Below are 12,800 nucleotides of genomic sequence, written 5' to 3'. Positions count from 1 at the left end.
CTTCCCCCACAGCCAGTGCCCCTTCCCCGCTCACCCTAGCGCCCCCTACTGGCAGAGGCCTCGCTGCGGAGCCGCGCCCCTCCCTCGGGGCTCTAGGCGGGTGGCTGCCAATGATCCCTCCAGTCCTCTAGGGGGCCTGCGCTCTCCACCCGCCTCCTGGCTGAAAGCGGCAGTCAGTCAGTCAGAGCCAGGTTCTCGGGCCGGACCTCGCGGAGCCAAGCAGGCGGGCGGGGGGCGAGTGCAGCGTGAGGAACCCAGGAGTCCGGGTCTCCCCCCTGCAGAGCCGCCATGTCGGAGGGCGAGAAACTCAACTTGGACTCCATCATCGGGCGGCTGCTGGAAGGTGCGGGGGGCCCGGGGCCGGCAGAGGCCCTAGCGGGAACGATTGAGGGCGTGGGGTGGTGCTGGGCGTTTGTCGGGTTGGCTCCTACCCCCTCCTCCCGCACAGGCTGGGCTGTGGCTGGCGGGGAGCCCCGAGCGCTGCAAGGGCCGGGGCCGGGCGCTCCGGGAAGTTCCGTGTTGACGTTCTGGGTTCCTTTGTTTTCGCTCAGGTCTCCCTGCCTGCAGCGCGCTCCTGGGCGGGGGTCGGGGCTGCCCCTACGCGGTCGGGGGGACCCGGGCTCTGGTAGCGGCGCGGCCGCTTGCTGCTTGCCCCACGCCGGCCGGGCCCATGGCTTGTACATTTCATGGCAATCCCGGGTGGGACGCGCTGTTCCTAGGCCCCAGGGAGGAGCTAGGGCCTCCCCCATTCCCGGGGGCGTGGTGGGGACTTGATCTCAGCTGGAGGGGGAGACCCGGTCGTCCTAGTGCGAACTCTGCTCTCCCAGTGCTGCTAACAAAAGGAAGGGGGAGATTAACTGTTACTTCCCTGCACACTTCTAATGCTAAGGGTGTTTGAGGGGGCGACCCTAGCTATGCTTTCTGGGGGGTAGTTGACCCCTGGGGCTGGACCCTAGACTGGAGCAATTGCTGAGCGGCAGATTATCTGCTCTCACATCCCAATGCATCACAAAGGGAAAGCAAAAGCATCAGTTCTGTGTATCATATGGGGAAATTGAGGCACAGAGGAAGGGAGTGGCCCAAGTTTACAGAACAGTTCAGAGCTGGGGAAGGAACTCGGGTGCCCGATCTAACAGTCCAGTATCAGCTGCTAGGCCACCCTGCTTCTTAAAGCATGTGTATTCTGCAGCCTGCCATGTTGAAAAGGACTCTAGTGTGACCAGGAGCCAGAGGGGTGGGGAATGGGATACAGGACCTTTCCCTCTAATGGGCACCAGCTCTGATCCTGCCCCAGAGTGGGGGAACTGGCTGGCTCAGAGGGATGAGGGAAGGGGACATGGTGCCCTTCCCCACTGGGGGTGGTGGGTCCAATCCTGCCCCAGGGTGGGGGGATTGGCTGTCTGAGAGGGGTGAGGGAATGGGATGTGGGGCCTTTCCTCTGTAGGGGGTGCCACCTCTCCTCTGACTGGCAAAGTGTCTGAAGATCCCATCTGGGTTCTGGCTGAAGATCCCATCTGGGTTCTAGCGAAAGGTCCTGTGTGAGATGTCTGTGCTGGGTCTAGGTCCAGCCTCACTGCGCCTCTTGAGCCAGCTGCACAGAGCGGGTGAGGACCTAGGCTGGGCCAGGGCTGCTTGGTGCCTCCTCCCCCTTTGCTGGTCTTGAGTCACCTGTTAACCTGCCCTTGTGGGTGGAGGGGTGGTGGTGGTACACAGGCTGCCCAGAAAAGCCTCAGGCAGTTCAGTCCTGTAGCCCCTTGGAGCATTCTAGCTGAAGCCAGGGCCTTGCCCTGACCTGTGGGTGGGTCTGTGAGCAGTGCAGGGGCTATGACCACAGCCCGGCAGAGATGCCCACTGTTCTGTGTTGCAGTGCAAGGGTCCCGACCTGGCAAGAATGTGCAGTTGACGGAGAGTGAGATCAGGGGCCTCTGCCTCAAGTCACGGGAGATCTTCCTGAGCCAGCCTATCCTGCTGGAACTGGAAGCACCACTGAAGATCTGCGGTGAGTGAGCAAGGTCAGGGGATTGGAACATTCCTCCCAGTGGCCATAGGGGAGAGGCTGGGGGAATTCCCTGCACTCCTTGTTCACTCTGGGGGGGTTCGTTGGCTCAGACTGGGTGGAGAGGCCAGGGGTGGTTCTGTGGCCCTCTTGCTGGCTGTTTCCGGAGGTGGGAGGGATCCCTGGGCCTGTGGGGGGAGGACCCTGGCTCTGTGGGGGAGGTGGGTCAGGCTTGGCTGTGGTAGCTGCTGTACTCACGTCCCCCCCTCTCCAGGTGACATCCATGGGCAGTACTATGACCTGCTGCGGCTCTTCGAGTACGGCGGCTTCCCACCTGAGAGCAACTACCTCTTCCTGGGCGACTATGTGGACCGGGGGAAGCAGTCGCTGGAGACCATCTGCCTCCTGCTGGCCTACAAGATCAAGTACCCTGAGAACTTCTTCCTGCTGCGCGGCAATCACGAGTGTGCCAGCATCAACCGCATCTACGGCTTCTATGATGAGTGTGAGTATGCCCCCGCCCGGCCCCCTGAGTCCCTCCAACCCTGCTCCCCTCACACTCACCACGAGGGCGCCAGCATCAACCGCATCTACAGCTTCTACAATGAGAGTGAGTGTAGTCCTGCCCGAACGCCCACCGCCTGGCCCCCCGAATCTCCCTCCACCCTGCTTCTCACCCCTACCACGAATGCGCCAGCATCAACCACATCTATGGCTTCTATGATGAATGTGCCTGCATTGCTCTGCCCTGTGCTCTCCATGTCCTCCACTGCCCCACATCTATACTCTTGTACCCCCTCAGCCCTGACCTCCATATCCCCTACACCCCCAACCATGAGTGCGCCAGCGTCCATGGCAGAGGGCAGCCTCTGCTCCATATCCCATGTGCCCAGTAGCTAACCCTAGAATCAGACTGGCGCCCCCTACAAAGGAAGGCCCTGTGTGCTGTTGCTGCACAGTTCACTTGCCTCCCTATATGGCCTGGGTCTCTCCCAGCAGGCCAGGGCCCAGCCTTGGAGGTGGGCCCCTCTCACGTGTCTCCCTCAGTGGCTGGGCCCCCATCCCCCCCATTGTGTCCCACAGGCAAGAGGCGCTACAACATCAAGCTGTGGAAGACATTCACCGACTGCTTCAACTGCCTGCCTATTGCTGCTATTGTGGACGAGAAGATCTTCTGCGGCCATGGAGGTTTGGGAGGAGCCGCAGGGTGTGGTGGCCAGTGCTCCGTGACCCTGTCCCCAGGAAGGAGGGAGACAGCATAGTGGGGTGTTTCAGGAATTCCAGTGTGGGCTTCGTCCAGTAGAGGGCACTGCTGGGGAAGGCGGAGGGTGCTAGGCACCATGGGGCTGTGAACACTTGATCAGGACAGGGTGTTGTCATGGGGATTGGATGGGGGGTTGCTGGGGCAGGGCTAATGGATGCTGGGAGGGCTGTGGAGGACGTATCTGGGGTTGGGGGCTGCAAGGCAGAAATTGGCGGGGCAGGGAGTTGCTATAGGGGCTGTGTATGGTGGGATTTACCAAAAAATCCCTAGGTTTTACAAAAAGTATTATTCTTTTTCAGATTTTCACCCTACTTTTTGTATCATTCAAATATATATAACAAAACTGGTTTGATTAGGAAAATACAAAGCTTTGCATGAGCTATATGTATCACAATAATACATTAGTCTGTGTGTATATGCAAAGCTGCCTGTTAAACTAAGGCTATGTATTGGTCTACAACAGGGATGGGCAAACTACGGCTCGTGGGCTGGATCTGGCCTGTCAGGGCTTTGGATCTGGCCCGCGGGATTGCCACCCCCCATGGCCCCACAGGCCCCACGCCATTGCTGGAAGCATCTGGCACCATGTCCCTGCAGCCCCTGGAGGGGGGGGCAGAGGGCTCTGTGCCTTGCCCTTGCCTCCAGGCACCGCCCCCCGCAGCTCCTATTGGCCGGGAACAGGGAACCATGGCCAATGGGAGCTTTGGGGGAGGTACCTGCAGGGGAGGGCAGTGCACAGAGCCCCCGGCCCCCGGGCTGCTGGGATGTGGTGCCGGCCGCTTCTGGAAGCGGTGCGGCATGGGGTCAAGGCAGGCAGGGAGCCTGCCTGAGCCTCACTGTGTGCCGCTGCCATCCCGGAGCTGCTCCAGGTAAACTGTGCCAGGACGGAGTCCGTGCCTCAACCCCCTGTCCTGAGTCCCCTTGTACATCCTGCGCTCCAACCCCCTGCCGCACCCCCTCCTGTACCCTAGTCCCTGACCTGAGCCCCCTTCCACACTCCCTCCTGCACCTCAACCCCCTGATGAGCCCCTCTCACACCCTGAATTCCCTCCCGCACCGCAACCACCTGCCCCAGCCCTATATTCATGGCCCTGCATGTAATTTCCCCAGCCAGATGTGGCCCTCGGGCCAAAAAGTTTGCCCACCCCGGGTCTAGAAGATACACACAAGAAACGAACAGTCAGCATGCAAGCTCTGAAGTGTGTGCACATCTGAACATACTGATGAATCTCATGCTCACCACGTATACGTTTCAAGATGTTAGCAGATAACGGTTTAAAGATCTGAGACAGTAAAATGGGAAGAAAATGAAAATCTGTATCAGAATACATTTTGGAACACGAAGTATTCAAAAGTTTTCAAAAGTAAAAACAGAAAAGGATGAAGTTGAGTGTATGCGCTGCAAATTGTGTGGCCCAATTATTAAAAATAAATATTTATAGGCTAATAGTTTCCAGTCTTCACCAGTAAACTGTTTGTTCAAATGAAAAGCTTTATTTGGGGATTAGAGAGAATTGTTTTCTTAAACTCAGAGGTGGCATTGTGTTTTGAGTTCTGTTTTAGTTCTGCAGCAAACCACATTGATGAATGGAATTCACAGCATTAATCTACTAATACTTTCCCCCCGTCCTTCCGTCCGCCAAAATAAAACCGATATTTACCCAGAAAATATTATTTTTGCACTGATTTTCACCTGGTTTTGTTGTGGTGGTAATAAACACTGATAAATTCCTGGTGAAAATTAAATAAAATAAAAACTGAAAACGAAGGGCCCTATTAATATGCTACCACAGTGGGCGGAGCTTCTGTGAGGGGCGGAATCTAACAGACTGATTTCCTCCCTCCCCTCAGGACTCTCACCAGACCTGCAGTCGATGGAGCAGATCCGCAGGATCATGCGCCCCACAGACGTGCCAGATCAGGGCCTGCTGTGCGACCTCCTCTGGTCCGACCCCGACAAGGATGTCCAGGGCTGGGGCGAGAATGATCGTGGCGTCTCCTTCACCTTCGGCTCTGAGGTGGTTGCCAAGTTCCTGCACAAACACGACCTGGACCTTATCTGTCGGGCACACCAGGTACCAGCCACAGTAGTAGGAGGATTGAGAGGCATCAGAAGGGCTGAGATAGCTGGGGGTCGTCATGTTAAAGCATCGTCAGAGTGGATGGGTGGGGTTGTGGGTCTGGATGGAGGGCATCAGAGCTGTGTGGGGTGCTCTGCTGGTGGGGTTCCCCTGGCTGAGGTACAGGAACCTGCTGGCTGGGGGTAGTTTGCATTGTTTGGATCAGTCTTTCCTGCACTCCAGCCCACACTCCACCCCCCTGCCCTGAGCCCCTTTGTACATCCCACACCCCTCCTGTACCCCAACCCCTTGCCCTGAGCCCCCTGCCGCACCCATCCAGTACCCCAACCCCCTGCTGCACCCCTCCCACACTCCGCATCCCCTCCTGCACCCCACCCTCTTGCCCTGAGCCCCTTCTTGCACACCGCACCCAGGAGCGGTTCTAGGTATTTTGCTGCCTCAAGCATGGCAGGCAGGCTGCCTTCAGCGGCTTGCCTGCGGGAGGTCCCCGGTCCCGCGGATTCAGTGGCACACCTGCAGGAGGTCCGTCGAAGGCAACCTGCCTGCCGCCCTCACGGCGACCGGCAAAGCGCCCCCCGTGGCTTGCCGCCGTAGGCACGTGCTTGGCATGCTGATGCCTGGAGCCGCCCCTGACCGCACCCCCTCCCACACCCCTGCGTCCCATGTGGGTGACAGAGAGGGGTTAGTCTGTGGTACCAGGCTGTGCCTGTTTGGGGATGGCAGTGTCTGGCAGAGCTGGGGGCATGGAGTGGGGTGCCTGGGGTTGGCAGGGCCAGACTGTACCTCCTGTCTCCCTGCCCCAGGTGGTGGAGGATGGTTACGAGTTTTTTGCCAAGCGCCAGCTGGTGACGCTCTTCTCAGCCCCCAACTACTGTGGCGAGTTTGACAACGCAGGCGCCATGATGAGTGTGGACGAGACGCTCATGTGCTCCTTCCAGGTGAGCACGGGGCAGAGCAGTGCCATGCCCAGCCTGCTGGGGCAAAGGGCCTGCGGAGCCAGCACCACGGCGCAGCCCTGGCCCTGCAGCCTGAGCTGCCTGCCAGGGGGAGCGTGGGGGGAGCTAAGAGGGGTGTTAGACCTCAGATGGGGTAATGGCAAGTGGGGGAGGAAACCTCCTGCAGAGGACAACCCCACCTCCGGTAACAGCCCAGATGGGGAAGGGTCTGGGCCTTAGGGGAGCTGTGGGGATCCCAAGTCTGGGCTCTGTGGGGCTGAAGGAGTGTGGGGTGCTGGGGGGGTGGAGTGTCCTCACGGCAGCCATTTCCTCAGAGCAGTAGAGCAGCCCCTGGGGTGTGGGGGCTGGCATAGGCCCTGGCCCAGCTCTTGTCAGGGCAGGGCACAGCAGGGTGGGTCCCCATTCCGCACATCCAACCTGCCTCTCCTCCTGCAGATCCTGAAACCGGCTGATAAGAACAAGGGCAAGTATGGGCAGTTCAGCGGCCTGAACCCTGGCGGCCGCCCTGTCACACCCCCGCGCAACTCGGCCAAGGCCAAGAAGTAACTGGCTACTCCCCCTGCCCTACTCCATGGACTGGGGTCCCCCCTCACTGCCCTGCCCCTGGCTCTCTGCACAGAGGGGCTCTGCTGTCCAGTGCCTGCCCTGCCTGCCTGGGGCAGAGCTGAATTATTATTTTTAAACTCCTGGAGTTTGATACCAAAAATCCTGCTCTGGGGAGAGGGGGCCAGGGAGGGCTCTTGATTTTTGGGGAGTGGGTTTAATCTTTTTGGATCAAGTCCATTTTGCCAGTTGAGCCCCCCACCCCTCCCCCTAATGCTGAGATGATTTCTTTTTGAATAAATATTTACCAGAAATTCTTACCCTGCTGCCTCCCTGTCCCTCTGTTCCTAGCCTGTGGCTATGCAGGGAATACCCTGTCCTGCCCCGTGCTGAGGCCCTAATACTCCTGGGAGTGCAGAATGGTATTTCCCCTCAGCCCCTGCCTGCTGCAGCCAATGCCACACGAGACTCCTGCCTGCCCTGTGAGCAGGGGCCTAGCCCTGGGCAGGTGCCTTCCTGCCCCCAGCATCTCCTGACCCCCCCTGGGGCAAAGTGCTGATGTGCAGCCACTTCTGGGGAGAGCTGTACTGCCCCTATACCATGAGTGAGGAGTGTTATGGTGGGGCCCTGAATTATGCTGTGATCTACCTTCCTGGTATGACAGAGGAGAGCAGGGGGCCACAGTCCCTGCAGGGACCTTGATGGCTCCAGGAGCTAAGGGGCCCCTGACAGGAAGGGGATGTTGAGGGTGTCAGAGGCAGCTGAGCCCAGACTGCCCCCTCTTTAAGGTGGGAGGAGGAGGCAGCAATGTGGGCGTCACTGTAGCAGAGGACCTCAGGGGGTAAACTCAGCCGCCTGGGAGGGGGTATCACAGCCATTACAATGGGGGCGGGGGGTGCTCTTCCTGCCTCCAGTGTGGCTGGGAAGCAGCAGGGCTGATACTAGCCAGGTGCCCAGGAGTGGGACCCAGCTCCTCACTCTGCCTAGTTTGTGCCCCCCAGCAGAGGGGGACAATCTGGCAGCTTCCCTCAGCTGAGGTAGGCACCCTGAGCACTATCAGCTGCAGATTTCCTGGCTTCTAGCCAAGGAAAAGGGGCGTGGCGGGGGAGAGATGACTGGTTACTGGGCCTCAGGGCTGGGTAGGATTGTGCTCCTGGGGCAGCAAGAGGGTTATTGTGTGCCCCAGCCACTCAGCCTGCAGCCATTGCTAGCCCAGCTCCATAGCCAGCCCCCTCACAGCCGGTTCCAGCAGCTCCCAGGAATTCACTCTGAGCGAGGACAGTCCCCACAGGGCAAGCTGGGGGAGATAGATACACCCCCTGCCCCAGCCTAAAACCCACCAGCCCTGCAAGAACGACCTAGGCAAGCAGCGGGGAGCTTGGCTACAGTAAGAGGCATTTGGGGGATGGAATAGCCTGCCTCCCACTCCTGGCCCTGCCTCTGCAAGGTGCATGAGGGAAAGGATCCTGCTTGCAGCACCCCCTCCCAACTGGCTGGGGGTGTTCTGCCCAGGGAGAGGTGGGAGCTGAGCTTTTTCTCCAACCCCGGCAGCAGCTCTGGAGGCAACAGACTTATTATAAAAGCTTTATTTACAGGGCCATGTCTATTCACAGTGGCTCAGAAGCAGCAGCCCCACCTAGTGTTCCTGCCCTGCTCCAGCAGAGGTGAGAGGGTTGTAAAGTCCAGCTTCTCCACGCAGGCCCTTGAAGGCTTTTTGGGGGGCAGGCTGCAGAAGGTGACCCCTCAGGACTCTCCCTCGCTGTCCTCAGCCAGCACATCCTGGCTGGGGCCTGGATGGGTCCCAGCCTGAGACGGGGTCAGCACCGACCCAAAGAACAAGGAGCGGAACTGAAAGAAATGCAGCAGGATGTGGGAGGAGGGGAGAATTCCCCAGCTTCTCCCTCCATCCATATGGTCCCATTCCTCCCAGGCTTCAATACAGGCCCTGCCATCTCCCCCCCCCCCCCCCCCCTCAGACACGCGCGTCCACTCTACTACACACAGCGCTCTCGAGAGAGCACACACACAGCTGCCCCCCCCCCCGCCCCCAGGTCACATACCTTTTTCTGTGGAGGGGTCCCTGGCACAGCCCCCTCCAGGTCGCTCTCCATGGCACTGCTCTCTGACTCCAGGGCAGCGCCTGGATGGGGGCGTCTCTGGGGAAAGGTGGGGCTGGAGGGCAGCCCTGGCCCCTCTTCACATGTGGTCTCCATGGCAATCATGTAGGAATCAATGTCATCACCTGTGAAGTCGTCATCAGGGGTAGCCGTGGGAAAGGCACTGTGGGAAGAAGGGAGCAGGGCTGGGGCCAGAGTCAAACCCTGCCTCTGGAGATGGGGTCCTTACCCCTCCCTGCTGTGGCCAGCCCAGTATCCCAGCTCTCCCACCCTTAGGCTTCCCCACAGAAGCTGCTGCTGCCGGAGTCTGCAGACAGCCTGCAACAGCAGCCCACGAGGGAGGTGGCAGCCAGCCAGTCCAATGGAGCTGTTCACTCTGACCTCTAATGACAACTGTGAGTGCCACTGTCGAACTCTCAGGCCTCTGCTTACCCATTGGCTGGATGGGCCTGCAAGGTTGCGGAGTGGACTTGTGAGCTGCTGTTGGGGTCTGACAGGGTAGCTAGGACCAGGTGCACTTCCAGCAGGGGGTCCGACAGAGTGAAGATGGCTGGCCTGCAGGGATATCACAGGAGAATGAGACAGATGGGGAGGGGAGGTCCAGGACTCTACAGGGACAGCACAGGGTGTGTACAGAGAGAGAGTTGCAGCAGAGGGCTGGGGAGTCCACATGGGACCCCAACCAATCCAGAGGGTCAGAGCCAGAGCCAGGGCCAGGGAGTGAGTGGCAATGAGCACATGATCTCATCTGAGGAGAGCCAGCTCAGGGCACTGAGGTAAAGGGAGCATCCCTACCTCACAAGGGGCTGGCGTGGACATACCTGCCGGGGGAATCGAAGTGGATGTTGAGGGGCAGGTTGGAGGACTCGGCAAAGCTCAGGAGACCCTAGGGGCAGACAAACAGGGTCGGTGAGGCAGCCCCACCCTCTGGGGCTACAGCAGAAGAGCTGGGGGGAGGGGGGGCAGGTTGGCTCTGCTCGCTCACCCTGAACTCCTTGAGGCAGAAGGTGACATGGGACTGCTGCTGCACCTGGACAACCTGGAACTCGTCCTCGGAGAGGCACAGCTCAGTCACCATTGTCCTGCTGGGTTCTGGGGACAGAGAGGGATCTAAGCATCAGCTCCCCGGAGTCCCCACACTGCCAAGCCATTCCCTAGGACCTACTGGCCACTCTCTATAAACTGCTGCCAAAACCTCCCGCCTCAGAGATGCCAGCCAACCCAGACCCCAGGGCTTGTCAAGTGGGACATTGGGCCCTTCCCCTCTAGGGGGTGCCAGCTCCAATCCAGCCCCATGGCAGGGGGACTGAGCCATGCTGTGTCTCTTTGGGATGAGGCCCATGGAGGGTGGAGCTGGCTCACCTGTCTCCTCATCCAGGTAATTGCGGAAGCTCACCTTCCCGGCAGGGCTGACCCCCAGCGTCACCTCAGCCAGCGTCACTGGGAAATGGACCACAGCGTCCACCAGCACCCTGCCACCAGAGGTGAGCGAGCTGTGAACCCCAACCTACAGATACAGCTGCATCCTCCCACCCCCTCCGTGTCAGCCTAGCGCCCTAGAGAGCCAGCTGTGCCCTCAATCCTCCCACCCTCTGTGCGAACCTAGCGCCCCTGAGAGACAACTTCTGCCCCATTGATCTTCCCACCCCCTCCATGCCAAACTAGCAACCAAGGGAGCCAGCATATGTCCTCAATCCCTTTGCACTCCCCTCATCTATACCTGTGGTTCTCAACCAAGGGTCTACAAGGGTCCATGGGGCCCTGCAGCTGAAGCCTGGAACCCCAAGTCCCTTTCCCCCACAGGGCTGAAGCCGGAAGTGAAGCTGCAGAACTGAAGCCTGGCGCCCCAAGCCCCGGCACCCCATGAGGCAGAACCCCCCTGAACCCCTCCCCCCATCCAGTGGCTGAAGCCCAGAGTCCCAAGGTCCCACACACACTGCAGCTGAAGCCCCTGAGCTCCAGCCCCACAGGGCTAATGTTTCTCCCACCCACAAGAAGCCCCTGCTCGGGCAGCTGAAGACTGGAGGCCTCCCCACTGGGCCCTGGAGTTTTTATAACATGCAGGGAGGCCTCAGGAAGAACAGAGCTGAGAACTCCTCAGCTATACTTCATGCTTTGCTTCCTCTCCCCGCACTCGGCAAAGCCCACTCACCGGGCAGGGGCGCGCAGCGTGTTGGCACACAGCTCCTTGTCGAAAACAGCCTGCAGCAACTCGCACTCTTGGAATGACAAGTTGTGGGTCTTGGTGACTCCTGCCAAGGGCATCAGGACAGCAGCTCAGGGCCAGGGCCGCCTTTGCCCCTGCATCAGGACCATCACCAGGACCCATCCCTGCAGATCCTCCCTAGTACACCTCACCAGCCTGGCCCTATGTTCAGTCGGGAACCAGGCTGGGGGTCTGACCCTTGGAAACTGCACCCCCCCAGCTTCACTCATCCCTTGCCTCCCGCCCTTCTGCTTTCCAGTACCATTCACTGCAGGGCCTCCTCTGCCCACCTGGCTCCCAGTTCTGCCCCAGCCCTCCAACCCAACTCACTCCATCCAAGGCCCCTGCTACCTTTGCTGGACCCCTGAGGTGCCCCCTGCCATTAGGGAGCCCTCCAATCTCCCTCCTCCACCCTGCTAATGGGGCTCCCTCAATGTCCCTTCTTGCCCCAGCAGGGCCACCCAGATCCTCGCCTCTTGCCCCACTAGGGGGCTCCCCAGCAGCAGTGCACTCACCGTACTTGCAGTGCAGCTGCACGACCAGCCGGCTGGCACGGGGGTTCAGGGAAATCAGACACTTCTCCACCATCTTCTCCAGGGAAGGCAACGAGCGGAACACACCCAGGAAGGACTGGAGGGCCACAGACACCACCTCGTCACCACCTGTACCTCCTACCACACAGCTAGGAAAATGGCTCCCAGCTCCCCTGCTGTAACCCACAAGACGCCTATTCCCCTCCCAGAGCCAGGGAGGGAACCCAGGAGTCCTGCAGATTCACACCAAGATTCTTTCCCATGGAACAGGGTGGTCCCAAGTGCTGATCCCTCCCTCCCCCCTCCAGCCTCCCACCACACCCTGTACCAGCTACACTCACTGTCCAGGGCAAAGAAAGTCACAAGCTTCTGCCCCCTGCAGGGGAGCCCCTGGGACACAAGGACTGGGCACGCAGGCTGCTAGGAGACAGCACAGGCCAGGGTGCAGCCAGGGACACATCCCTGAGCCCAGCTGTACCCTCTTCACCCTACACCATAGCGCCAGGGCCTTCTGCAGGGCTTCCCATATCCCAGATATCTCTGGGTCCTGAGGCATCCCTCTGAGGCCCACCCTTGACGCCCCGGCACAGCAGTCTCACCTTCATGAGCACCTTGCAGCGGAAGGTCTCCCCATCGGGGTCCAGGCTCCCCTCCTCGTAAAGCTGGAAGAAGAGTGGGGCGAACAGGAAGCAGGCATAGGCTGAGCGGGAAGAGTTCACAGCACGCAGGGAGAGCTGTGGAGAGGAAAGCCAGCCCCATCACTGACCAGCCCCCCCGCAGGAGCGCCAGCCCTGTCACAGACCAGCCCCGCCCCCACAGGAGAATCAGCCCCTCTGCCTCCCCCATGGGAGAGCCAGCCCTGTCACCAACCAGGGGGTGACCCAACTTGTTCCTCTTGGAGCTCAGTGATAACTCCAAAACCCTGTTTGGAACCGCCCCCCTTTCTCTGCTGACAACCCCCTTCAGTTCTCCCCCCCACCTCAGATCAGAAGGGTGCCCCCGACCAGTTAAAACAACAACCCCTCTTACCCCATCCTCTGTGGGCTCTACGTAGAGCTCGTCTCCGATGCGGGACAGAGAGTGCACGGCCTTCCCTATGACTGG

General features: G+C 59.8%; 2 protein-coding genes across 6 annotated transcripts in view; one reads left to right on the top strand and one right to left on the bottom strand.

The window, feature by feature from the left end:
* The first annotated feature begins 162 nt into the window (after positions 1–162).
* Positions 163–7,160, top strand: PPP1CA (protein phosphatase 1 catalytic subunit alpha). The gene is made up of 7 exons (XM_032794983.2): positions 163–343; positions 1,868–1,999; positions 2,271–2,501; positions 3,080–3,184; positions 5,112–5,335; positions 6,145–6,279; positions 6,733–7,160. Exons 1-7 carry the CDS (start codon positions 289–291, stop codon positions 6,841–6,843), a joined length of 993 nt encoding a protein of 330 aa, XP_032650874.1. The 5' UTR covers positions 163–288; the 3' UTR covers positions 6,844–7,160.
* Positions 7,161–8,410: 1,250 nt separating this feature from the next.
* The window catches only part of RAD9A (RAD9 checkpoint clamp component A), a 6,880-nt gene continuing 2,490 nt past the window's right edge, over positions 8,411–12,800 (bottom strand). For 4 of the 5 annotated variants that reach the window (XM_032794981.2, XM_032794978.2, XM_032794979.2 and 1 more), the window contains 10 exons: positions 12,726–12,796; positions 12,296–12,430; positions 11,679–11,793; positions 11,110–11,209; positions 10,320–10,429; positions 9,943–10,049; positions 9,779–9,843; positions 9,390–9,512; positions 8,901–9,120; positions 8,411–8,688 (listed from right to left, as the gene is read on the bottom strand). In XM_032794981.2, the coding sequence (XP_032650872.1) occupies positions 8,584–8,688; positions 8,901–9,120; positions 9,390–9,512; positions 9,779–9,843; positions 9,943–10,049; positions 10,320–10,429; positions 11,110–11,209; positions 11,679–11,793; positions 12,296–12,430; positions 12,726–12,796 (1,151 nt within the window). In that variant the 3' untranslated portion in view covers positions 8,411–8,583. The remainder of the gene's footprint in view (positions 8,689–8,900; positions 9,121–9,389; positions 9,513–9,778; positions 9,844–9,942; positions 10,050–10,319; positions 10,430–11,109; positions 11,210–11,678; positions 11,794–12,295; positions 12,431–12,725; positions 12,797–12,800) is intronic. The other variant, XM_032794982.2, reaches the window with a different exon arrangement.

Source organism: Chelonoidis abingdonii, chromosome 4 (genome assembly GCF_003597395.2).
Source record: "Chelonoidis abingdonii isolate Lonesome George chromosome 4, CheloAbing_2.0, whole genome shotgun sequence".
Lineage (NCBI taxonomy): Eukaryota > Metazoa > Chordata > Testudines > Testudinidae > Chelonoidis > Chelonoidis abingdonii.
This window is presented reverse-complemented; position numbering and strand designations above follow the sequence as displayed.

What these genes read in the sequence shown, in the direction of transcription:
- PPP1CA (XM_032794983.2), top strand. Translation starts at nt 289, where the DNA reads ATGTCGGAGGGCGAGAAACTCAACTTGGACTCCATCATCGGGCGGCTG. An exon ending in GATCTTCTGCGGCCATGGAG is followed by an intron (nt 3,185 to 5,111) that starts GTTTGGGAGGAG and finishes CCCTCCCCTCAG; the next exon opens with GACTCTCACCAGACCTGCAG. An exon ending in CGCTCATGTGCTCCTTCCAG is followed by an intron (nt 6,280 to 6,732) that starts GTGAGCACGGGG and finishes CTCCTCCTGCAG; the next exon opens with ATCCTGAAACCGGCTGATAA.